The 24,859-nt window shown below is 48.6% G+C and overlaps 3 protein-coding genes across 3 annotated transcripts in view; 1 reads left to right on the forward strand and 2 right to left on the reverse strand.

Annotated features, from left to right (window-relative positions):
- Positions 1 to 717: 717 nt before the first annotated feature.
- Positions 718 to 2,434, forward strand: apoa1a (apolipoprotein A-Ia; the record flags this gene model as incomplete). The annotated part of the gene is made up of 3 exons (XM_084474720.1): positions 718 to 760; positions 1,069 to 1,213; positions 1,846 to 2,434. The coding sequence occupies 3 exons, from the start codon at positions 718 to 720 to the stop codon at positions 2,432 to 2,434; spliced, it is 777 nt and encodes a 258-aa protein (XP_084330846.1).
- A 3,143-nt stretch (positions 2,435 to 5,577) lies between these two features.
- On the reverse strand, positions 5,578 to 10,461 carry LOC311354016 (transgelin-like). The gene is made up of 5 exons (XM_084473805.1): positions 10,329 to 10,461; positions 7,821 to 8,008; positions 7,413 to 7,584; positions 6,921 to 7,023; positions 5,578 to 6,515 (listed from the first exon to the last, which is right to left on the reverse strand). The coding sequence occupies exons 2-5, from the start codon at positions 7,998 to 8,000 to the stop codon at positions 6,365 to 6,367; spliced, it is 606 nt and encodes a 201-aa protein (XP_084329931.1). The 5' UTR covers positions 8,001 to 8,008; positions 10,329 to 10,461; the 3' UTR covers positions 5,578 to 6,364.
- Positions 10,462 to 21,088: 10,627 nt separating this feature from the next.
- LOC311354117 (gap junction delta-2 protein-like) overlaps positions 21,089 to 24,859 on the reverse strand; it is a gene marked incomplete at both ends in the record, with an annotated part of 17,407 nt that continues 13,636 nt past the window's right edge. The window contains one exon of the mRNA XM_084473913.1: positions 21,089 to 21,965. Within this exon, the coding sequence (XP_084330039.1) occupies positions 21,089 to 21,965 (877 nt within the window). The remainder of the gene's footprint in view (positions 21,966 to 24,859) is intronic.

Consider the following 24,859-nt stretch of genomic DNA (forward strand, 5'->3'; position numbering starts at 1 on the left):
CACTCTCTTCCAGAAACCCCCCTGATACCTTCTGCTACATTTTAACATTTTAAAACATCTCAACATCTTCAAACGGATTGCTTTGATCGTCCTCCTAAACTTCTAGTCGTTGAATATAAGTCCACTATTAAATACTAAGACTAAAATGAAAGAATCCCACTGAATGTGCAGAAGCTCTCTTCTAGAGGTAATGCCGCGATTCCAGTGCAGGTGAGGTGGCAGACAACAGATGGCGGACTTTGTTCCTCATCAGGGATTAGATCACTGGACCTCCAGATAAAGTGTCCACGCTGTGAGATCACAGTCTCCGGCTCAACTTTGAACCCCGTGTTCCAGGAGGATGGCGTGGGGTCGAGGTCCGAGCAGCTCTGCTATAAAGCCTTCTGGTGCCGGGCTCTTCCCCACTCTCGACAAGCAGCAAACCCGCCAGGTAGATGCTTCACTGAACGTCCTTTATTACATTACTTAATATATCTTAATGTATCTTAGTGTATCTTAATGTATTGTAAGGTAATTTGATTTATCTTATAATGTATCTTAATGTACCTTAACTAATCGTAATGGAACTTAGAATACCGCAACATAACTTAATAACTTAACTTAGTAACTTCATTTGTAATATATTATTTTGATGAGGTGTTTGATAAGAAGTTTATCCAAATCTAAAAGCAGAATTACACTTACATTTTGTAATTGTATTCTCTCCAAGGACCCATCATGAAGTTTGTGGCTTTGGCTCTGACCCTTCTGCTGGCTGTTGGTACGTAGTTCTCCTCCTGCTCCTCCTGCTCCAGCCTCCTCCTCCTTTTCTCTTCTTATTCCTTCTCCTCATTAACCTCCCTTCAACCTCCTCCAACAGCCTTCTCCTCCTCTTCCTCCTCCACTTCTTACTCCTCCTATTCTCTTCTATCTCCTCTATCTTCCTTCCCTTCATCCTCCCCTTCAACCTCCTCCCCCAGCCTCCTCCTCTTCCTCCCCTTCCACCTCTTCCACCGCCTTCTCCTCCTCCTCCTCCTCCAGAGTTACTCCTTGTTGAGCGTCTCACCTCTCTCTTCTCTCCACTGACAGGCTCTCAGGCCCAGGACAGTGGAAGTGATGCTTCCACCCAGCTGGCCCAGATCCGGGACAGCGCCATGGTGTACCTGAACCAGGTGAAGGACAACGCCCAGAAGACCCTCGACCAACTGGACGGGACCGAGTATGAACAGTACAAGTAAGGGGATCGGATTATGTTTTGATTTGGCTTTTCTATTTTATTGCAAATTGAATGGTAGTTAAATTCCTTATTCCTTCACTCCCCTACTTATCCACTCCTGAAGATCATAAGGAGCGGAGAAAGTCTTGTAGTGGTTTGGGTGTTTGACTTCCAAAAGGTTCTGTGTTCTATCCCTGATGTCTACCTGTGGGCTTTCCAGAGCAAGATGCCCCCTACCTGCTCCTAAATTACCTGTCTCTATACTGACTTACCCCAGTCTCTGTACTGTCTCACCCCTACCTGCTCCTTGATGACCTGTCTCTGTACTGTCTAACCCCTACCTGCTCCATAATGACCTGTCTCTATACTGACTTACCCCGGTCTCTGTACTGTCTCACCCCTACCTGCTCATTAATGATCTGTCTCTGTACTGTCTCACCCCTACCTGCTCATTAATGATCTGTCTCTGTACTGTCTAACCCCTACCTGCTCCTTAATGACCGGTCTCTGTACTGTCTAACCCCTACCTGCTCCTTAATGACATCTAAACTCGCTGTAAGTCTCTTCAGATGACAGCAGACTTAGTCGCACTAGTAACGAGTCATGTGATGAGTCTCCTAAATCCTCTCGTTCTCCTGCATCTCCGCTAGGGTGAAGCTGTCCCAGAGTCTGGACCAGCTCAACGAGTACGCCCAAACCCTGGCACCCTACGGGGAGGCCTTCTCCACCCGCTTCTCAGAGGCCGCCCTGCAGATGCAGACGCGCGCCCTGAGTGACATGGAGGACCTGCGTCTCGTCGTGGAGCCCCGGCGACAGGAGCTGCAGGCCCTGCTGCTGAAGCAGACTGAGGAGTACCGCGTCAAGCTGGAGCCCATCTTCCAGGAGTACGCCAACCAGAACCAGGAGCGCATGGAGACCCTGAAGGCCCGCCTGCAGCCCCTGATGGAGGAGATGCGCACCAAGATGGAGGCCAACGTGGAGGACACCAAGACCAAGGTCATGCCCCTGGTGGAGGGAGTCCGCGACAAGCTGACGGAGCGTCTGGAGCAGCTGAGGACCATGGCCAGCCCCTACGTGGACGAGTACCAGGAGCAGTTCTCCAAGGCCGTGGGCGACGCCTCAGACAAACTGGCCCCCCACACCCAGGACCTGCAGGCCAAGCTGGAGCCCATGATGGAGGACCTGAAGGCCAAGTTCAACCTCATGTACAAGTCCTTCACCGACATCATCCAGGCCTAAAGATCTCCCTGGGGGCTGAGACTCTGCGGTTGACTCCCTCGGCTGACCTGCGAAACATCTGGAGAGCCTCACACAGCAGCGACGGGAACATCTGCCACACCTCGGATACGTAAATTCAACGTCGTCATGTATTGCCTTTCGAAATAAAGATATAATAAAGATGATGAAAATAAATTAACATGTGTCCCCTATTGCATCATTTTTTAGCTTATTGTATGTTGCAAGATATGCAGTAATACATGATTGAATACTAAACTAGCTCGGTCAGAGATATCTTCTCACCACCAAAAAACTAAATATATATATTTTGTATACTCCTACTTAGGGTAGGAGTACCATAAGTTCAGCATTAACAATAAATAGTAGTAGTTCCATCCATTAGTTAAACATCAACAAGTAGTAGAAGCATTAGTAAAACAAACAAACCAAATGTTCCTACCATACCCAGCAGAACGGTCCAGAGAGACATGTTGTGCATTAGCAGGACTTCCAAAGAGTATAGCTATCTTGGGAAAGTAAAAAATAAGTACTTTGAAAAGTGAATAACTCACACATTCATTGTTCAGGTTTAGTAAACATTTATTTAATTATGTTTACCTTCAAATGTGTTATTTGGAAGTGCGTCTTGAGCTCAACTGTACCTTCCCCCTCCATCAGAGTTAGATCACGCAGGGTAAACACTAAGCTGTTAGCCAGACAGCCCTATTCACATGGTGCGTCCAACTTTACCTTCACAGCAACACCACAAAGATGAGCTACGACATTCTGATTCCCCTCTTTCTTTACAAAACTGTGCATGAATGCCCACCAACTGTGAAAATCTCCAAGGATCCCAAAGTGCTCCCTCTCCGACGAGTGGGAGTGATCCGTCGGTTTGATGAAGACCTTCTCTGGGTGGAGGACCACGAGCCAGCTGGCCTACGTCCACACCGTGCTTCACATCACGCCTGCGAGGAAGTTAAAGAGTTTTCCAGTTTGCTTTTGTAACTCTGGAAACCGAGCTGGGACCCAGTGCTTCACTTCTCCTTTGTTGGAATGTATATTCAGAAATAAATGTTTTGCACACTGCGGCCTGGTTGTACTTGTAGATCTGCAACATCCTTTAGTTTTCATACTGTTTTCTGTTGCGATACAGAGGATTCTTCAACGAAATGTGTAATTTGTCATCCTGAGTGTAAAGCCAGATAGTTTCACCACCTCTCTGCAGTAACATGTGTTCTTATGTAACACCGTTGTGTAATGACCGTTGACCTGGCCACAAGACCCCGAGGCAGAGAGGCAAAGACTTTCTCTTTAGGATTAAACCTTTTTATGACCTCACCACTCTCCAGGAAAATCTCTCCCTCCTTCTCTCTCCGCCTCCCTCCTTCTCCTCGGAGGGAGGAGGACAAAGAGTTTGATTTTTTTTTTTGCAAGTTACTCTCTTAATGGTGGCAGGAAAATCTGTCTATCGTTTCTCGTTGTCTTTGTTCTGTTTCGTTTTCAAGAAGTTTTTCATGTGTGCAGAAGCTCAAGAAAGGTCTATTCTCTGCTGTTCAAATCCCAGCTACCTCTAAGGGTATTTTCTGACACTCCATGGAACTGAAACACCGGGTTTCTGTTCCTGTCCTGCCATATTGTGCTCCTCATCCTCGGATCAGTCTGACCTCATGCAGAACCGAGTAAACAAGAAGCTAAAGGAGGAAGTCATTCATCAGCCATCAGAAAACCCCACGCCCCTTCTCGCTCTTGCTCTCTCTCTCGCTCTCTCTCCCTCTCTCTCTTCCCCTCTCTCACTCTCTCTCTTCCTCTCTCACTCTCTCCCTCTCCCTCTCTTTATCCCTCCCCCTTTCCCTCTCTCTCCCTCTCTCATTATCTCTCCCTCACTCTCTGTCACCCTTTCCCTCTTTTACTCTCTTTTTCTCTCTCTCTCCCTCTCTCTCTTGCTCTCTCACTCTCTCCCTCTCCCTCTCTCTCCCTCTCTCATTCTCTTTCACTCTCACTCTCCCTCACTCTCGCTTTCTCTCACTCTCTCCCTCTCTCTCCCTCTCTCATTCTCTTTCACTCTCTCCCTCTCTCTCTCTCTCTCTCTCACACCCTCTCGCTCTCTCTCTCTCTCTCTCTCTCTCTCTCTCTCTCTCTCTCTCTCTCTCTCTCTCTCTCTCTCTCTCTCTCCCTCTTTGTTTTCCCCCAACTCTCATTTTACTCTTGTTCCATCCTGCTTGGGAAAATCCAGTTAGGCAATAACCCTAATAACACACATACGCATACACAAATACACACACACACACACACACACACACACACACACACACACACACACACACACACACACACACACACACACACACACACACACACACACACACACACACACACACATACAGACACATAAACACACAAACACAATCACACACACATACACACACACATACACACACACACACACACACACACACACACTCCCTTTCCCCCGCCCCTCCCTCGAGTGGTTTGACATTCTTTGTTCCAGATCTTTCTTATCACATCTCACATCACCGGGCTGGGTAGGGGGGAGCTCTACTGCTGGCTGGGAGGACAGCCTGGGTGTGGAGCTCTGTCATTACTCTCACTGCGTCATTACCCTCACCACATCATTACCCTCATTGTGTCATTACCCTCACTATGTCATTATCCTCACTATGTCATTACCCTCACTGTGTCATTACCCTCACCACAACATTACCCTCACAATGCCATTAACCCCACACTGTCATTACCCTCACTCTGTCATTACCCTCACCACTTCTGAAGGTAACATAGAGGCTGTCCTCATTAGACCTCAACTGTCAAATCTAACTTTATCTTTTAATTTATAACTCTCAAAGCAAGTCATATTTGTTAAAATTGTCTTAACATCCCAACACTAATCAATATATCAAATGCTCCTCCACCTTGAACCATTAATTCTCCATTTTCGACTCTTAACTTTGGACTCACTTCAAACTCAATCACTTTTTCTCAACCTAATTCCAAAACTTTTAACTCCAACTTTGTATTCTAACGCTGTTGACTGTCAACTGTCGCAGTCAACTGTCGCTGTCGCAACATGTGGCAACTCCACATGTTGAATGCAGTCCTGTAGAACCTCTAGTACCCAACGATAGGAAGAACCACACAGCGTCTTATGTGAACGTTAATACAACTTTTACTTTATTTAAAGTCCACCCTCATCATCATGTTATAAAAAATATTTAACTTTAGGGGTGCAGAAGGGGGGCCATCCCAGAGCCCTCCCAGCAGGGGGCAGTTAGTGTAGCTGTCAACAGTAATATCTGTTCTGTTTGTTAACGTCGAGAACAGGGGTATTTACGGAGGCCCTATAGACACGGTTGTGTCTGTACTGGTACATACCTGCACGGGCCGCATGTGTAATTACAGTGCGGGGCTCCGCCCACAGTTACCTGCTGTTGGACATGGGCAACTGCCGTATCTCTGTAAGCTTATCTCCCTAAGGCTGACCTTTGTTCAGTATTGTCTCACCGTATTAATGTGTGTGTGTGTGTGTGTGTGTGTGTGTGTGTGTGTGTGTGTGTGTGTGTGTGTGTGCGTGTGTGTGTGGGTGTGTGTGTGTATGTGTGTGCATGTGTCATCTGTTTGTCTCAGTTCTTTGGCTGGGGTGAACTCTAAAGGTTCTGGTTGGAGTTGGTTCTGAAGGGTCTGGATGGTCCTCAGGAGATGGCTGAAGTTGGGTTCTGGAAGGTTCTCTGAGATTGCAGGAGATGGGTTCTGGAAGGTTCTCTGAGATGGCTGGAGGTCGATTCTGGAAGGTTCTCTGAGATGGCTGGAGATGAGTACTTGAAGGTTTTGAGTGGATGGTTGGAGGTGGGTTCTGGAAGGGTCTCTTAGATGGGTGGAGATGAGTTCTGGAAGGTTCTGAGTAGATGGGTGGAGGTGGGTGCTGGAAGGTTCTCAGGGGTCTTGGTTGATGATTTGCCGGGGCCTTCCATAGCTCATGCCAGCCTGAGATGCTCCCCTATTGGTTCCCATCTGTAGACCAATCACACTCTTGCCTTCCATCAGCTGCTCATCGGAGAACTCCCTCTTGTTCTCCTGAGCCTTCCTGGAAACACAAACACAAGTAGAAACACACACGTACAGTACACACACACACACACACACACACACACACACACACACACACACATGAGCGTGGTCAGTCTCAGATATGGCTGAGTTTGATTTATCTGTGTTTACCAAGGCTACTGACTTCTTGCCAAGGACAACATGGCACCCATAAATCAACCAATCACAGGAATGTGTTGTACAGTAGTGTTGCCGATCAAACTCATAAACCCGGCTACACCCATAAACGCCCCCATCCATCCCTCTGGTTCAGAGGGCCCACTGCGGTGGACACTGAGCCCAAGCCTTGTTGGTTTGCGGTGCGTCCTGTTGTCTGACGGAAACAAAGGAATACCGTCCACAGGATGAGGAGCAGGAAGAGGAAGCGGCTCGGGGCACCCACCTGTGGAACCAGCTGGGGTCTCCTTTGTAGCAGCCGTCGCTCCTGGTGACGGCCACGCTGCCCAGGGACATCAGAGTCCGCTGCACGGCGGCCAGGTCCTTCCCTGGAGACAGACCTCATGTTTCACGTCCAGTCGCGCAGCAATCGCGTTCAACTCGCAACTGACACCGGGCTTAATAGGATCCATATCGATAAGGACAGGTCATAGGGGATAGGGGGGGCGTCGAGGATGAGTAAAGGTAGACTGAGCACATTGGGGATCAAACCCTGAGACCCCTGTACCACTAGACCCTCCTCCTAGCCTGGCTATTGCCAGACCAAGCTCAATTGTAGATCGCACGTTAGGTCAGCACCAAGAGGCGTGATCAGTCTACCCTCCTCCCCCTTCACGCCCACACACCGACACGAAGAAGCATAGGAGATGTTCCTCACAACCTCCCACCCAGCGGACCACGTGTTGAGCCAGCTAAGGAGGTGTGTGGTGGGACGTACCCTCCCACAGGTCCACGGTCTGGAACATGTCGGTGGTCATCACGCCGTACTTCTCGGCGGCCTTCAGGAACTGGGAGATGAGCTCCATCTGCTTGAAGGCCATGGTGGAGCTCTGGACCTTCTTGATGGGAGGGGTGGCTCCACTCAGGCTGTTGATGAGATGGCTGAGGACCTGGAGGAGCAGGAGGAGGAGGAACAAGAGGTGGAGGAGGAGGAGGAGCAGGAGGTGGAGGAGGAGCAGGAGGAACAAAAAAACAATAAAACTTCAATCCCAAAAAATGTCCTGGCCATATTAATATTTTCAGAATAATGTTATTATTATGTTTATTATGTGTTTCAGAAGGGTTGTGCTGGTCTCATAGGGTCATTAACACTGAGGCCAGTCCAGGGTCTGGGCAGAAGACTCACACATCCGTCCTTCAGCCAGGTCTGGAAGCCGGTCTTGCCGGCCTCGGGCTGCCCGACAGCGGCTCCGCACTGGGCCACGATCCACTGGACCAGCCTCTCCTCCAGCTCCGCGTCGTACTTCTTATCGATCTTCATCTGCACGTCCCGGCTCAGGCCGTACTGTGGACCTTTGTTTGCCATGGCGACACCTGGACCAATGGGGAGAGAGATGTTAGACACACATGTTGCCCGTGGCGATGCCTCGACCGATGGGGAGAGAGATGTTAGACACACATGTTGCCCGTGGCGATGCCTGGACCAATGGGGAGAGAGATGTTAGACACACATATTGGCGTGGCGACGCCTGGACGAATGGGGAGAGAGAGAGATTTTAGACACACATGTTGCTTGTGGTGACGTCTGACCCAATGGTGTGAGAGTGGTGTTTAACACACAAGTCGCCATGGTGACGTCTGACCCAATGGTGAGAGGAGTGATGTTTAACACACTTGTTGTTATGGCAACGCCATGCCCAAAAGGGAGGAATGTGATGTTAAACACACACGTCTTGGGGCTAACCAAATACCTTATCTTGGTTCGTATTAAAGGCAACGCCCACATTACTGCCAGTGTGTGTGTGTGTGTGTGTATGTGTGTGTGTGTGTGTGTGTGTGTGTGTGTGTGTGTGTGTGTGTGTGTGTGTGTGTGTGTGCGTCCGTGCATGTGTGTGTGTGTGTGCGTGCGTCCATGCGTGCGTGTGTGTGTGTGTGTGTGTTTAATGGGCATCTGCATAATGCAAAGGAGAAATAGAACAAGTAATTTCCGTTCCACGTCTATACTGTCTACAGGGCAGTGAACCGCAGATTCATATGAACACATTATGAATACTTCATGTCTAATATGAGCGTCTCACTTTGGGTAGGACTTCTACAGACTCATATTGATGCAGCACGCACTTCCAGTTGGACAGAGCTTTCTACATCCTGTTGCGCATTTGCGTGTCACTTCCTTCCTTCCTCCTCTACCCGAAGCATTCTGTGCTCGGTGAACAGTGAACTCGGTGCTCGGTGAACAGCCCATTGTGCGCAGTACGCACACGGCCCACAGAATGAAAAATGTTTTGCTGGGACTCCAGTGAACCCAGCCCTGGTGTTCATCGGAGTGTAGCGCTGACATCATCTCTAGTTTGAGTGACAGGAGAACACACCCGTAGGATCACTGTAAAAACATAAAAGATAGGTCTACCTATCTTCAGCAAGAGGTAGATATCACTGAAGAAGTGCTGATCATTGAAAGAGCGAGATATACGCGTGAGAGAGTGCTAATCGGACCTCTAGGTGAGTCTGTTCACGAAGGTCTCATAAATAAATGGGTGTAGTCTCCTTCACGTTATCTGGGTGTCTGGCCTTCACCAAGAGCCCGTGTTCTGGTTGATCACTCTTCAACTCCTCACCTCCACCACGCTCTCTCGTGCGTCGCGGACCTGAACAATTCAAACCAATCGTGGTCGACCCTGTGTGCAGCTGCATGAACAAACATGTGCTCCGTTGCCAAGCAACTCGTTCACTTCCACCCAGCCGCCCAATCACTTGACACACTTCCTGTTTGGATATGTGCCATTTACATTTGCTTCATGCAGTTATCTTTAGATTTGGCCGGCACTTTTATCCAAAGACATGACTTTAGTCTGTGGAACAATCAAAGTCTATGATCAAATCTAGAGTGGCATACTTTCTATTATTATGGGTTATTAACACAAGCTAGGAATCTGTTGTAGAATGCTCTTCTTTGAGCGGTCAGAGATGCAGCTACTCTTGAAACGGTGAATGTTTACATTACATCTTATCACACACACACACACACACAAACACATACACACACACACACACACGCACACACACACACACACACACACACACACACACACAACCACGCACGCACACACACACACACACACACACACACACACACACACAGCGTTGGGTGTGTAAACTGATGTAACACTAGAGTAGAACCCACCCAACACTAGAGTAGAACCCATCCAACACTAGAGTAGAACCCACCCAACACTAGAGTAGAACCCATCCAACACTAGAGTAGAACCCATCCAACACTAGAGTAGAACCCATCCAACACTAGAGTAGAACCTGTGCAACAATGAAGCAGGAAATGAAATGCTTGTGCGACACGTGACAAATAAGAATAGACAATCATGTCTGCAATCATGTGTTTAGGGTATAGGCTGTGGCTTGTTGTTCTTTGTGTGTTGGTATCTGTGTGTGTGCTGGTATCTGTGTGTGTGTGTGTGTGTGTGTGTGTGTGTGTGTGTGTGTGTGTGTGTGCGTGCGTGTGTGTGTGTGTGTGTGCGTGTGTGTGTGTGTGTGTGTGTGTGCGTGTGTGTGTGTGTGTGTGTGTGTGTTTGTGTTCATACACACGTCTCCTTTCTAACAGCTAGCACACAGGTTGAACAGAACAAGGGGAAGCAGACGAAGAGAAGCAGTGAGAGAGAGTACAAGTGTGGAGCCTTACTGTGTTTGGTAGAAGCTGGTGGCGGTGGAGGTGGTGTTGGAGGTGGAGGTGGAGGTGGACGTGGTTTCAGATGCAGACGCGGGACTACAAGCCTCCTGTTGCTTCGTCTTCTGTCACGGTGTGAGAAAGGAGGGTGGCGTCCTGAAAGTCTGAGATGACTTCAGCACATTTCAGCCACGCCTCGTTCTTATCCTCCCTGCCTCAGCCCTCCCCCTTCCTCCCCCTTCCTCCCCCTTCCTCCCCCCATCCTCCCGCTCGCTTCCCCGAACAACAGTTACTTCTAGTGGGTGTGGGAGGGGGTGAGAGGAGTAAACGGGTGTAGGGGAGAGGGGGAGAGGGGGAGAGGAGAGGGAGGGCTAGGTGGGTGTAGTGTTCCAGACTGGTTTTTGTGCGGATATTGAAAAGAATGTAACCACAGATATCCTGAGTTCACCACTAAGAGCCCAGCAGGGAGAGAGGAGAGAGGAGGCACGCTGAACTCCTCTAGAGGCTGGAGCCGGAGGAGGACCACGGCAGAGGAGGAGGAGGAGGAGCAGGAGGAGGAAGAGAGGAGAACACTAGAGGAGGAGAACAGCAGAGGAGGAAGAGGAAGAGAGGAGGAGAGGAGCAGGAAGAGAGGAGGAGAACACTAGAGGAGGAGAACAGCAGAGGAGGACCCAGAGGAGGAGAAGGAGGAAGAGAGGAGGAGAGCACTAGAGGAGGACCCAGAGGAGGAGAGCTCGGCTCAGTGTGGTTTGTGGCCTCTGCAGAGCTTCGAGGAGCTGAATGAAAACAGCCCAGGAATGTTCCGGCACCGTCACAACACGCTCACAACCCGTTTGTGTTGTGGCTCCTGGTCGGGTTATCGGTTACCTACAACCCCCCCACCCCACCCCCCCCCCCCCCCCTCCCTCCCTCCCTTCCCCTCAGCACATAACGGGAGAGTTTGCCTTCAGGCAGACAGATAAAGGAGGGTGACAACACAAGGTGTGTTGTGGCACCATGGCTGTAATCTTAAACATTAACTCCAGACTCTGTTGAGCAACGCCCTTTGCCTTCCAAATCCCCTTTATCGTGTCTCATGTTCCTCCGTGGGGATTTGAATGTAAGGCTGCTCGGTTCTATTGCAATAAAAGACTGTAAAAGAGTCTATTCAATACAGTAGGAGTGTCACAGTTATAGTCGAATGATGTTGATGTAGTTCTGGGTGCAAAGTCTCGAGTTGAATTGATGAGACAGGAAATATACAGAGGTAGGAGCATCGGGACAGACAGGAAATGATATGTTGTAATCTGCAGTGGTGTCTGAGCATGGCAGGAAGTGTGAAGTGTGTCACCGAATGTCATTATGTTGACAACCAAGTAGCGGTAAACATTAACTTTTATGGGTTAACTCATCTCTTCAGGAATCTGTCAATCATTGCGGTCCTGTTTTACATCACGAATCCATTCTAAATGTGTCCGCCCTTGCTGACTCAGGGTTTAGAGAACGCTTTGGCCCCCTCTAGTGGCCGGGCCGGGAAACAACCAGAGCTGACGTCACGAAGAACGTTCTCTAAACCGCGGATCCAGCAGCTCTGCTCTGATTCAAGAGACTATACTATAGGCCTACTGTACTGTGACGGGATTTCAAATAGGCCTACATTATCCTGTGTGTCAACACTTTAAACTTGTGAAGGTGTCTATTATCAAAGGCATATGCGGACACTTGGTTTAACTTGGTTGATGAATTTGCGTCGTGCTTTATATTTAAATAACTTAATCGATGGCGATAAATTATTAACCAACTATTTACCAACAAAAAAACGATATATTTTGCCTACGTACAGATATTGTTTTGTTAATTTTAGCCTATTGCAGAGCTGCCAACTCTCACGGTTTTACCGTGTGACACACGTTTTTGCCTGCTTACACACGCACCACATCCAATTTCTCACGGCCCAAAAAAACAAAAAACACCGCCCCCCCCGATTCTACAGAATCTCACGCCAGCAAAAACCCAAAAGTTGGCAGCCCTGCTGTTGTTCAGTCCCATTTGCCATTGAATCCAAGGAAGGCGGCCCAACTTTTTTTGACGTGGCAAGGAGAAGGTTGCAGTGTGAATACGGGTCCACCGGGGGGCGCTGTGGTACAACATGACAACACCAACTATGTCACCGAAGTGGAGGATTCTCCACATTTTCATTTTTCATTCCCTTATACTCCATAAAACAAATAATCTGAAATTCACTTATTCATTTATATTATTGACTTATGATATATATATATAACCGTGAGCTCGATTACTGTATGTCGTGTGAAGCGCGGCTGTGTGCTCCGTTCATCAGGCGACCGCGTGACTCCGGCACACCTGAGCCGAACACCTGGCCGCCGGGAGTCACGAGCAGCAGCCATCCCCTGGGCCACCAGGGAGTCGAGGTGATGCTTTGTTGTGGTTCTGTGATACATATGCAGTGTTGTTAACGGCCATATTTCATATTTTATATTTACATGTATTTATTTATTTTATTTTATTCCTGACTGGGGCACAAAGTGTGTATTTGTGAGTGAGTGAGTGAGTGAGTGAGTGAGAGAGAGAGTTATTAGCTTTTGTGCTTTGGCAACGTAAATGTATTTTCCAATCTAGTGAAGCAATTTGAATATGAATTTTATTCACCCAGACCCCACTAGCCTCTCTCTCTCTCTCTCTCTCTCACACACACACACACACACTGGCTGCAATTAGGATTAATGCACCTTCTCTACTCCATATTGATTATTGATCTGGTGGTCCGGGGAGGGAGAGAGAGAGAGAGAGAGAGAGAGAGAGAGAGAGAGAGAGAGAGAGAGAGAGAGAGACTGAGACACAGACAGAGAGACTGTGTGTCCTCAGATCTATAAATAGTTTCTTGCAGGTTCAGAGGACCGGTGTGGAGACAGATTCGAGCGTCCTTGTGTTTCTAATCCAAGTAATGTAGTGGTTCACAAATTCATTCATTACTTAATGTCACAACCAAGAAATATTCATCCACAACGAACAGGAAGGAGGTTAGAAAGGACATTTATTCATATTCATATCTGATGAGGTGATCCTCCAGGGACGAGATCCCAGATGTACAATCAAGAGTCAAAGGTCAGAGTTCAGTGAGCTGGTCTCCTGTCGGTCTAGAAATCACCTGGACCCACTGGAAGGGAGGAGGTGGGGGAGGAGGTGGAGGAGGAGGTGGAGGTCCTATTGAGGAGCTGCCAGGCATGGTAGCTGGTCCCTCGGGAGGTGGAGGAGAGGGAGGAGCTGGATGGGGAGGAGAAGGTGGAGGAAGAGGAGCAGGTGGAAGAGGAGCTGGATGTGGAAGAGGCAGAAGAGGTGATGGAGGAGGAGCGGGAGCTGGAGGAAGAGGAGGTGGTGGAGGAGGAAGAGGAGATTGAGGAGGAGCTGGAGGTGAAGGAGGAGATGGTGGTAGAGTAGGAGTTGCAGGGTGGAGGAGGGGCTGGAGGAGTAGGTCCAGGGGGTGGAGGTTGGTCGTATTGATGTGCTGCCAGGCGTGTTCTCTGGTCCGTGGGGAGGTGGGGGAGGTGGAGGAGGAGGAAGAGGAGGGGGTGCAGGTGGGGAGCAGGCCTGTCCAGGCCAGTCAACCGGTCTGCCAACAGCCACTCTGCTTTGGCAGCCGATCACAGGGCTGGAGCCGGCCCAGTAGGGGGACTCCCCCCGCGGCTCCCTCCGGTTCCCTCTGGTTCTCTGGCTCTCTGGTTCTCCGGTTCCCTCTGGTTCTCTGTTTCTCCGGTTCTCTCCGGTTCTCTGGTTCTCTGGTTCTCCCCGGTTCTCTCTGGTTCTCTCTGGTTCTCCGCACAGAGCAGGACAGCTCAGAGCTCTACAGACACACACCAACAGTGCGGCTTACAGCTGGCGTGTAAACCCTTTTGTAATGGAGGCTGATCAGCCTGCTTAAAATGTGTTTGCATGTTAAAGGATGAGTCAGTTACTGATCAGCCTGTTTAAAATGTGTTTAAATGTTAAAGACTGTGTAGCTACGAGGTGGGCATGGAGGAAGCTAGTTGAGGTAGATGTCTTTCAAACCTGTTTGAATTCATGATTTACCGCTTGGTGGAATTGGCCTTAATTCTGCAAGAAAAACACAACAATAAGATAGAGGAGGATGGAAGGGTGGAGGAAGGATGGACAGATGGACGTAGGCTGATGGATGTTAGTTGGACTGATCAAACGCGTCAACAGTAAGAGAGATGTATAGGAACTGATTCTGAGTGTTTCCTCCAATTGGCAAGCATTGGAGAGCAGAGAAGATGTGGAGGTCAGGATAGCGAGAAGAGAGGAGGAGAAGAGAGGAGGAAAGAGTGAAGAGACTAGAGGACGAGAGAGGTGAGAAGGGGAGAGGAGGGGAGAGGAGGAGAGAGGTGAGAAGGGGAGAGGAAGGGAGAGGAGGACAGAGGAGGATAGAGGAGGTTTTGGAGGGCAGGAGAGGGGGAGCCGTGTGGAGGTGACGATTAAATCCATGCAGGAACACTGAATGAGTCAGGGGGGAGAGAGAGAGAGAGAGAGAGAGAGAGAGAGAGAGAGAGAGAGAGAGAGAGAGAGAGAGAGAGAGAAGCAGATGGAGAGCGAGACAGAGAGCGAGAGAGAAGGAGAGGGCGTGAGCAGATTGTGCCAGTGAGGGATAACAGGATGTGACAGGAAGGACCTGGTTGTCGCACGATGATGACATCACAAGACGTTGCATGACACGCAGAAGAAGGTGCTGGGTAATTACTCCATTTGGATTCCTGGATGATCATGAATTATGTTCAATCATTATGATAATAATCACATAATTATCACTCTATGTCATTAACAGTGTTTCAGCGGTCTGTGAATACAGTCATGTACAGTAGCATGGAGTCGGGGGCAGTGCAGAGACTTATCTTTCCAGACTGGTTCTTCTGGCCTCAGGCTGGGCTCCAGATGATGTTGTGTTTTAAATACTGCGGCTCTCCTCTCCTCTGATTGGATCCTGACCTGATCTCCGTAGAGCCATTGGTTCCCGTCTCTGTCTTCACCCATCTTCACTCTTCTCTGTGTTTGTGTTTTAATGGCCTGGGTATTTATACTTTATCTACTTTCTAGAACTCATGGACTATATCATGTACTACATAATGTACTCATTTTTAAAGGTATATTTTTACAGTACAATCTCAGCAATGTTCAACATCTCAACAAAGAATAAAAGTTTAAAACTAAACAGGTAAATTACAAAATGTAAGTAAGTGTAAATATAAGACAAAATGTAAATAATAAGTGTAAATATAAAGCTATCTGTAAATAATAAATGTAAACATAAAACTAAATGTAAATAATAAGTGTAAATATAAAACTCAATGTAAATAATAAGTGTAAATATAAAGCTATCTGTAAATAATAAATGTAAACATAAAACATAATAATATAAAACTCAATGTAAATAATAAGTATATAAATAATATATATATAATATAAAAATATATAACTAAATGTAAACAATAACCTACATGATATAACATGTAGGATTATAACATGAAGGTAATGCCATGTAGGTTATCATTATAACATGTAGGATTATAACATGAAGGTTAATATTATCAAATGAAGGATCATAACATGCAGGTTACCATAGTAACATGTGGGTTTATGAAATGAGTTTATGATTATAATTTGTGGGATTATAACATGTAGGTTATGATAATAGCACGTGGGAACATAACATGTAGGATTATAATGTGTAGGTTATGATAATAGCATGTGGGATCATAACATGTAGGATTATAACGTGTAGGTTATGATTATAACATGTGGGATCATAACGTGTAGGTCATGATTATAGCATGTGGGATCATAACGGGTCATGATTATAGCATGTGGGATCATGTAGGTTATGATTATAACTTGTATGATTATAACATGTAGGACATGATTATAATATACAGGATTTACTTTAACATTTTTGTTATGAAAAACATATGTAAGTTTTACTAACAAGTTTGATTATAATAATAGATGTAATTAATAATTCTCACAGAACACTAAACAGCAGGCCACTTAGGACAGTAATAGATTTCAGTGAACAGATTCTCTTCTATTTATTTAGGAGAATCTGCTCAGAGCTTTGTAGGATTAAACACCATGAAAAATGCTTCATCCTACAGATAAATACTTTACTTTAAAAAGTAGTCAAAGTATTTCTTAAATATTGTTATCATACATTAGTTGTGAATCATAATGAAGAAAAAAATCGATCAAGCATGAAATACAATTCATAAAGTATTTTTGTTTTCTGCTGTTGTATTTATACTAGTTAATTATTATACACCATATCATATCGCTAACCCTGTTGAGATCAGTGTGATAATCGATACATAACAATAACATGTTCCCCATGCAATCCTAATACCGAGGTGTTCTGGCGGGGGGGGGAACTGGATCAACGTCTGCATTGCTGTGAAATATCCATACATCTGCAGTGTTCTGGAAGGTACTGCAGCAGTCAAAGCAAAAGTGTGATGCAGCGAAAAATAGTTCCTGCTTACATAATTTCCCTGTTAGACCACAGATATGTGGTAAAGTCTTGCTACACTGTCACCTCCGGGACCTCTGCTAACATTACTGTAACACTATTCTGGGTTCTTAATCTGCCTTCCTCCTCTATTAAGTTTACATGTTTCTAATCAGTTAACTAATTCCTTGTGAGTCATCCTATTTATTTTAGAAACAATATTTTAAACCCTTTTCTGCAGACTAAGTATCCTGGTATACTCAGAAGCATTGACCATGAACACAACGTAGTTCACTGTTGGAGTTAAACTGCAGTTATCTTGAGTTCAACGCACTGGTTCGTCAGAAGCTACAAAGCCAACCTAAGATGGCCTGTGACAATGTGATTCTAATGGCCGTGTGATTCTAATGAGGATCATGTGATTCTAATGAGGATCATGTGATTTGGGCTATCCTCAAATAAAAAGATTGGAAAAAGATTGAAATCAGATGATTCCAAAACTATATCAAACGAATATGAAAGGTAAATAGAAAGTGGTGAATAGAAGTAAAGAGTGGTAAATAGAGGTAAATAGAAGTAAAGAGTGGTAAATAGAAGGTAAAGAGTGGTAAATAGAGGTAAAGAGAGTTAAATAGAGGTTAAGAGATTTAAAGATATGGAACCGTAACATTAAAGTGTCCTTGCAGTTGTTTTTACAGCCTTTCAGGAGTGTAGCAGGGGAGTGTGTGTGTGTGTGTGTGTGTGTGTGTGTGTGTGTGTGTGTGTGTGTGTGTGTGTGTGTGTGTGTGTGTGTGTGTGTGTGTGTGTGTGCGTGTGTGTATGTGTCTATATCTGTCTGTGTGTGTGCTTGTGTCTCTATGTGTGTGTGTGTGTGTGTGTGTGTGTGTGTGTGTGTGTGTGTGTGTGTGTGTGTGTGTGTGTGCATGTGTGGGTCTGTGTGTGTGTGTGTGTGTGTGTGTGTGTGTGTGTGTGTGTGCAGGATGCTGTCCTACTCTCTCTGCTTCCTAACGTCATTACCTCGCTGTCACCACGGCAACCAGACAGCCTGCTGCCACCGCCATACTTTTCTTTAGGCAGTTATTAAATACAGGGTGTGTGTGTGTGTGTGTGTGTGTGTGTGTGTGTGTGTGTGTGTGTGTGTGTGTGTGTGTGTGTGTGTGTGTGTGTTTGTGCTTGTATGTGTGTGTGTGTATGTGTGTGTGTGTGTGTGTGTGTGTGTTAGGAGGGAGGGGGTCCAGTAAGGCTGTCTACAAGCCAATCAGAACGCAGCAAAGCTTTTCAGCGAATTAATAATCGTAATCATAAAATCTCTCCCCATTCATTACTCTGAACCCTATCTAGCATCTACTTCATTACACACACACACGCGCACACACACACACACACACACACGCACACACACACACACACACACACACACACACACACACACACACACACACCTACACACAAACACGCACACACGCGCACTCACACACACACACACACACACACACACACACACACACACACATCAACACACACGCACATGCACACACACACACAGGGTTTAATAAATCTGAAAGGTTCAGACCCATCCTCTGCCTCACTAAGCTTTCTGATCATCAATCACACACACACTATGACGTCATACATCCACCCTGCAGCCACCCTGCTAGCTCTACACATCCACCCTGCTAGCTCTAGCATCCACCCTGCTAGCTCTACACATCCACCATGCTAGCTCTCAGATCCACCGTACTAGCTTAACACATCCACCTAGATAGCATTTACCCTGCTAGCTCACACATCCACCCTGCTAGCTCACACATCCACCCTGCTAGCCCTGCACATCCACCCTGCTAGCTCACACATCCACCCTGCTAGCCCTGCCACCCCTACTCAGCGACGAGTTGGGGCGCAACTTTAGCTTTGTTGAACTAGGAGGTTGCATTTCTTTGGATTAAATATTTAAAATTTAAAATATATATATATTATATGAAATATTATTATTTAGTTTGTATATTCAAGTATTTGTCTATTTGTGCTGGCCTAATTCAAAAAAAAATTTTAACCCTGTGTTGGCGTCCTATTTGATAAGAATCTACTTTTAAACTCCGGCCCGAACCCTATATTCAGCCAGAGGTTTCCTGGTTGTGAATTATGGAACAAACACAGGTCTGGTTGTTCCAGTAACACGCCGGCCGGTCCGGTCCTCTTAGCGTATCGTTTCCGGGCCCTGAATCATTGATGTCTGACCAGATTCTCGGTTCAACCCGTTCAGATCATAACCCCGAAGACGGGAGCAGCTATATTCAGACAATATGTTAAATATAGAACAACATCGCATGGATAAGCCAGCGTGAACCGCGGGAGGTTCAGCGTGTTCAGAACGGCGTGGCTGCACTGCGGGGCTCCAACTGGCTGGCGAGACAACCATCTACTAGACCAGAGGCCGTTAGTCCCTCCCACCACCCTGGGCTTTGAGTGGTCAAAGCAGGGCCACAGTCCCCTGACGCCTGGGTAGAACCAGGGCTTACTCTGAGATCCAAACCACAGCCTGCATTGCATCTTTGGATGTGTAGTTTTGTGCTTTAGCTCTTAGACCCCCGTTCCCTCCCCGTTCTGGCGAAACTGTGCAACTAAAACAGGTGGCCTTTTATTCTACTGTTATACAACATGTTAGTATTACTAAATCATGTGCTTTTATTCATGGTTTTAGTTTAGCTGCAAAGTTTCCTACTTTGGAGCCAAATACTTTAAATAATCATTTAAATATATCTATATTCCACAGTAACTTAATTTGAAATGAGTCTTTTGAAATCAATATTAAGCTACTGTCTGGACTCAACTTATGGCTGCACTTTTAATTTAGTTAAGACAGTGCAAACGTAAAGACCATGTGGAAGGACATTTTGCATAATGATTTATTCACATAATATTATTTTTTCACATATATATATTTATATTATTGCTGCAATTCTGAAGCCTCTGAGATATCCCAGGAGCGGTCCTATGCTGTCCCATATCTCGTATGTCATTATTAATGCATGCTGATTAGTACATTTCACAGGATGCAAAGAAATCAAAAGTCTTTAGTTTAAAGTTACATGTCATAATCTATCCATTCTAGTGATGCTTCGGTAACATGCCTCTCAAAGTCCATAAGGGGGGGGGGCTCTACCTGGGGTGGGAGGCTAGGCAGCCCATTGATAACAGACCGTTTACCGTAGAGCTGGGCTGGTCTCCGGGTGGGGGGTCCCGGGCAGCGTCCCCGTCTCGGTCGTCTATGTACAGTGTCTCTCCCGGGGGGCAGCAGGGTGGATGAGCCGGGACCTCTCTGTCTCCCGGTCCAGTGGAGGGCGGAATGTTCCGGTCCGGTCGGCCGGGACCGTCCGGCGGTGTGATGATGTACAGTAAAGGACGAGGGGTCGCGCCGAGGGACGGGGTTGGGGTGGTGATGACGGGGTGTGGTGTGTGGTGCGGTTGGTAACGCCTGTATGTGGTTGTCATGGCAGCAGCTCCGTACCCTGTGTGAGATATACAGAGCTGAGGCCATGGGGTGTTGGATGCGGTGATGCTCTTGTCTTCTTTTAGGTGTTTTTTTTCGAGATCTACTCATTTCAGATACTCTAACGAGGTAATGGCGTAGAAAGATGTACGTTCCCGGAGTTCGTAGTTTTAACTAGCCTACGGATTTAGGAGCAAGAAATAGTTTAAAAGAAAGGTAGCATTCTCTCTTAGCGGGGTTAGCTGTAGCATGGGGCCGTCTGAGCCCGCCAGAGGCCCGCTCGCCGCGCACATGCGCATGCATGGACACGCAGAAGCTCTTGCATACGCAACACATACGCGGGGGGGAAGGGGGGGGGGGAGCTGCGGAGCTCCGCCCCCCGTGATGCCAAAAGATAAAAGACCGAAGGGGACTTCAGAAAGCTATCCTTAGTGTCTACACTTTTTCTACGTAATATCTCTTAAGGTATTTTTATTTCTGTCCTATTTTTTTTTCCTGTGTTAAGTTAGAAGGCACCTAGCGTGACCTAGGCGGAGCCGAGCTCACCGCTCAGCCCCCCCGCCGGGCACACCTCCACGCGGCTCCTCCCCCTCTCCGCCGCCGCCACAGTGCCCTGGGGTCCTGTCCTAACTGAAGCTTAATCTAACGAGACGAGATGGAGAGAGCCTGCGGTGGGATGGCGTGGAGGCCTTAGAGAGTTTGAGGTGGTGCCCAGTCCCTAAGGGACCCCAGACCCCAGTCATACGCTCCAGCATGAGGAGGAGGCCCCCGAGTGGGGGCGCAGGGGCCCCGGGGTCAGACGTAGGCCGACTCACTAGACTGGGTCCTGCCGAGGTTGGGGGCCTGGGAGAGGTGGGACACGTCCTTCTTACGCACCTCACAGATGGACTTCCTGCGTGCCTGCACCCCTCTGACGGCCGTTTTAATCTTCCGCCAGCCGAGGTGGTTGAGTTCTGCTAGGTTGAGCAGCACACAGATGCCGCTAACGGCAAACATGAAGACCAGAAAGACGGTCTTCTCTGTCGGCCGCGATACGTAGCACTCAACCTCCTTCACACAGGGGTAGCGGTCGCACTCAAACATCCCCGGCACATTGAAGCCATACAGGAAGTACTGGCCCGCGAGGAAGCCGATCTCGAGGACGTTGCGGAACACCACCTGGATGACGTAGAAGCGGGAGATGCCCTCCTGGCGCCGCACCTTGGCGCTCTTGCCGTGCGGGAGGCTGCGTGCCATGTTGGGGATCTCCTTGGTCTCCATGTCGTGGTCCTCCTTGCTGCTGTCGTTCTGCACCAGGATGCCGTTGATGTTGCGCAGCTTGCGGGCGGTGTGGTGGTCGTGGCGGCCGTGGCCCCCGTGGCCCCCGTGCGCGTTGTGGGCCACGGTGGCCCCGTCCATGTACGGGTGGAGGAAGGCGTAGCTGCGCTCGCGCTGCTTGGCCGACTGGTGCACCGAGTAGGTGATGAAGCAGAGGCTGGGCGTGCACACCAGGATGATCTGGAACACCCAGTAACGGATGTGGGAGATGGGGAAGGCCTTGTCGTAGCAGGCCTGGTTGCAGCCCGGCTGCATGGTGTTGCAGATGAACATGATCTGCTCATCCTCATACACCTTCTCACCCACGATGCCTACGATCAGGATCCGGAAGATAACCACTACGGTCAGTAGGATCCTGCAGAGAGGGGGGGGGGCAGGGGGAGGGGAGGGGGGAGGGGAGGGGGGAGCGGAGGGGGGGCGGGAGGGGGCGGGAGGGGAGGGGGGAAGGCGGATATGGGAGGGGTAGAGGGATAGAGATAAAAGAAAGAGGGAGGCGGGGGAGAAAAAGGGGATGGAGGGAGGAAGGAAGGGGGGAGGGGGGCATGGAGAAAATAGAGAGGGGAAGGCAGGGAGATGGCGGAGGAAGCAATGCCGGAAGAGAGAGAAAGGGTGGGATTGGGGGTGAAGAGATGAGAGGGGGGGTGGAGAGAAGGAGAGAGATGGGGGATGGAGAGAGAGGAAGGGATGAGAGGGGGAGGAGAGAAATGGAGAGAGGAGTAAGAGGAGGGGGGGAGAGATGAGAGGGGGAGGAGAGAGAAAGAGGGGGTGGAGAGATGAGAGGGGGAGGAGAGAGAAGGAGAGAAAGAGGGGGTGGAGAAGGGGGAGGGGGAGAGAAAAAGAGAGTGAGAGGGATCAAGAGAGAAGATGAGAGAGACAGATCAGAGAGTAGAAGGTAGAGGGATAGAGGGGAGAGAGAGGGGCGAGGAATAGAAAGAGAGATGGAAAGAGAGGAGTTTGAGGGAGTTAGAAAAAATATGACACAGGAGTGAGAGAGAGATGGGGAGTGAGAGATCGAGAGAGGGAGAGAGATAGAGAGAGTTAGGCAAGAGAGAGATATATATAGAGAGAGGAAAGATATATAGATATAGAGAGATCGAGAGAGAGAGAGAGGAGAGATAGATATAGAGAGATCGCGAGAGGGAGAGAGATAGGGAAAGAAGAGAGAGAGAGGGAGTAAGAGAGAGAGAGAGCAAGAATGAGATAGGGAAGGGGAGGGAAGTATGACAGTTAGTTATAATGGACGGGTAGTTATTTAAGGAGTGATTGACAGTTGGATAATTTCGGCTTGTGTTTCGTTAGATGTGAATCCCAGCTGAACAAAGATCGACTGTAGTTCTGTTGTTACCCGCCGCACATGATGTTACGGAACTGCACCATTACACACAGGGTGTGTGTGTCTCTGTGTAAGTGTGTGTGTGTGTGTGTGTGTGTGTGTGTGTGTGTGTGTGTGTGTGTGTGTGTGTGTGTGTGTGTGTGTGTGTGTGTGTGTGTGTGTGTGTGTGTGTGGATGTATGTGTGTTTGTGTGTGTGTGTGTGTATGCGTGTGCATCTGTGTGTGTGTTTTTTGTTAGAGAAAACAGTATGTGTGTGAGCGTGAGAGACTGTGTTTGAGAGAGAGTGTGCGTGTGTGTGTGTGTGTGTGTGTGTGTGTGCGCGCGCGTGCGTGTGTGTGTGTGTGTGTCAGAGAGAGAGAGAGAGAGAGAGAGAGAGAGAGATGGGGGGGGGGAGAGAGAGTGTGTGATCTCAGCTCCTGGGGACTCAGCACTATAAAGGTTTCCTCGCGCTCCAGATAACATGCACATTCCATCTTTCTGTCCTGGCGTCTGAAAGAGGAGAGGTGGGTTTAAGTCCCTCATCGACTTCCTGGTCACATGCCTTTGTGTTCAGCACACTACAGATGAATCAATAAATCACTATATCCACATATAGATCTCTATCTGAGGGGCAGGTGGTGGAAGCGGGCCCGGCGGGCCGACGGGTTCCCTGTAACCCCGGGGGAGCTGCTGGGGTCCTCTCATATGTCTGCAGTACACTTGGCCTGGTTTCTCCCTGACTCCCCCCTTCCTCCCCCACGTTCTCCCCAAGACTGAGCTCACCTGGGGGTGGTGCCAGGGCTCTGTATGTGGGTCGCAGGACGGCGCGGGGACCAGAACCGCCTCTATATATATAGATCTATAAATATAGATCCATGCATATGTATATATCTATAGACCTATATCTACATAGATCTGTATAACCTATATCAGTATAGATATCTATATCTGTAGATCTAGATTTAGGTTCCGGGCGGTCTGACGTTCGGTGCACTGGTGGCCCCAGGGACTCAAACCCCTACCCTGGCAGTGTTAATGCCTTGCTCAACCAAAGAAGCGGTGTAGGTTGCTGCGCTGATAGTTAATGAAGCTGTTCCAGCCTGCTGGTTCTGTACCATGCAGACTGCAGGGATGGGTTAGCTTGTAGGGCCAGGTTAGCCTGTAATGCTGGGTTAGCCTGGTTAGCCTGCAGTGCTGGGTTAGCCTGCAGTGCTGGGTTAGCCTGGTTAGCCTGCAGTGCTGGGTTAGCCTGCAGGGCTGGGTTAGCCTGCAGGGCTGGGTTAGCCTGCAGGGCTGGGTTAGCCTGCGCGGCTGGGTTAGCCTGCAGGGCAGGGTTAGCCTGGTTAGCCTGCATGGCTGGATTAGCCTGGTTAGCCAGCAGCACTGGGTTAGCCTGCAGGGCTGGGTGAGCCTGCAACGCCGCCATCCCATCATGTCCTCATCACCAGGGGCAGCGGTGCAGCACCTCAAGGTTGCTAGGATACCGCTGCTGCAATTTACACTGATGTCCTGGTGCGGCTTCAGCTCTGCAGAGCGCAGGAGGAGGAGGATTAGGGGGAGAGGAAGAGTAGTGGAGGAGGAGAAGGAGGAGAGGAGGGGAGGCGGAGAGGAGGGGAGGAGGGGAGGATGGGGGGGAGAAGCACTGCATCCTCAGCTCTCGTTGCTGAGTCAGGAGAGCTGAGTGGGTGGGGGTCCCTGCGTATGTGGGGGGTGCTGGTGGGCTGCGGGGGGGGGGGGGCACATACTGCGATGCGTATGTGGGTGGGGGCCCTCTCTACTCTTAGCCTTAGAGGGGGGAGACGGGGGAGACGGGGAGAGGAGATGGTTTATTTTAAAACCCATTCATCTGGACGGAGGGATGTGTTCCAAACCAGGTCCCCAGGGGCCCCTCCCCCCAGGGCAGCTAGCTCAGCAGGTTAGGTCGTGAGCAGGGCTT

This window comes from Micromesistius poutassou (genome assembly GCF_964030765.1).
Source record: "Micromesistius poutassou genome assembly, chromosome: 10".
Classification (NCBI taxonomy): domain Eukaryota; kingdom Metazoa; phylum Chordata; class Actinopteri; order Gadiformes; family Gadidae; genus Micromesistius; species Micromesistius poutassou.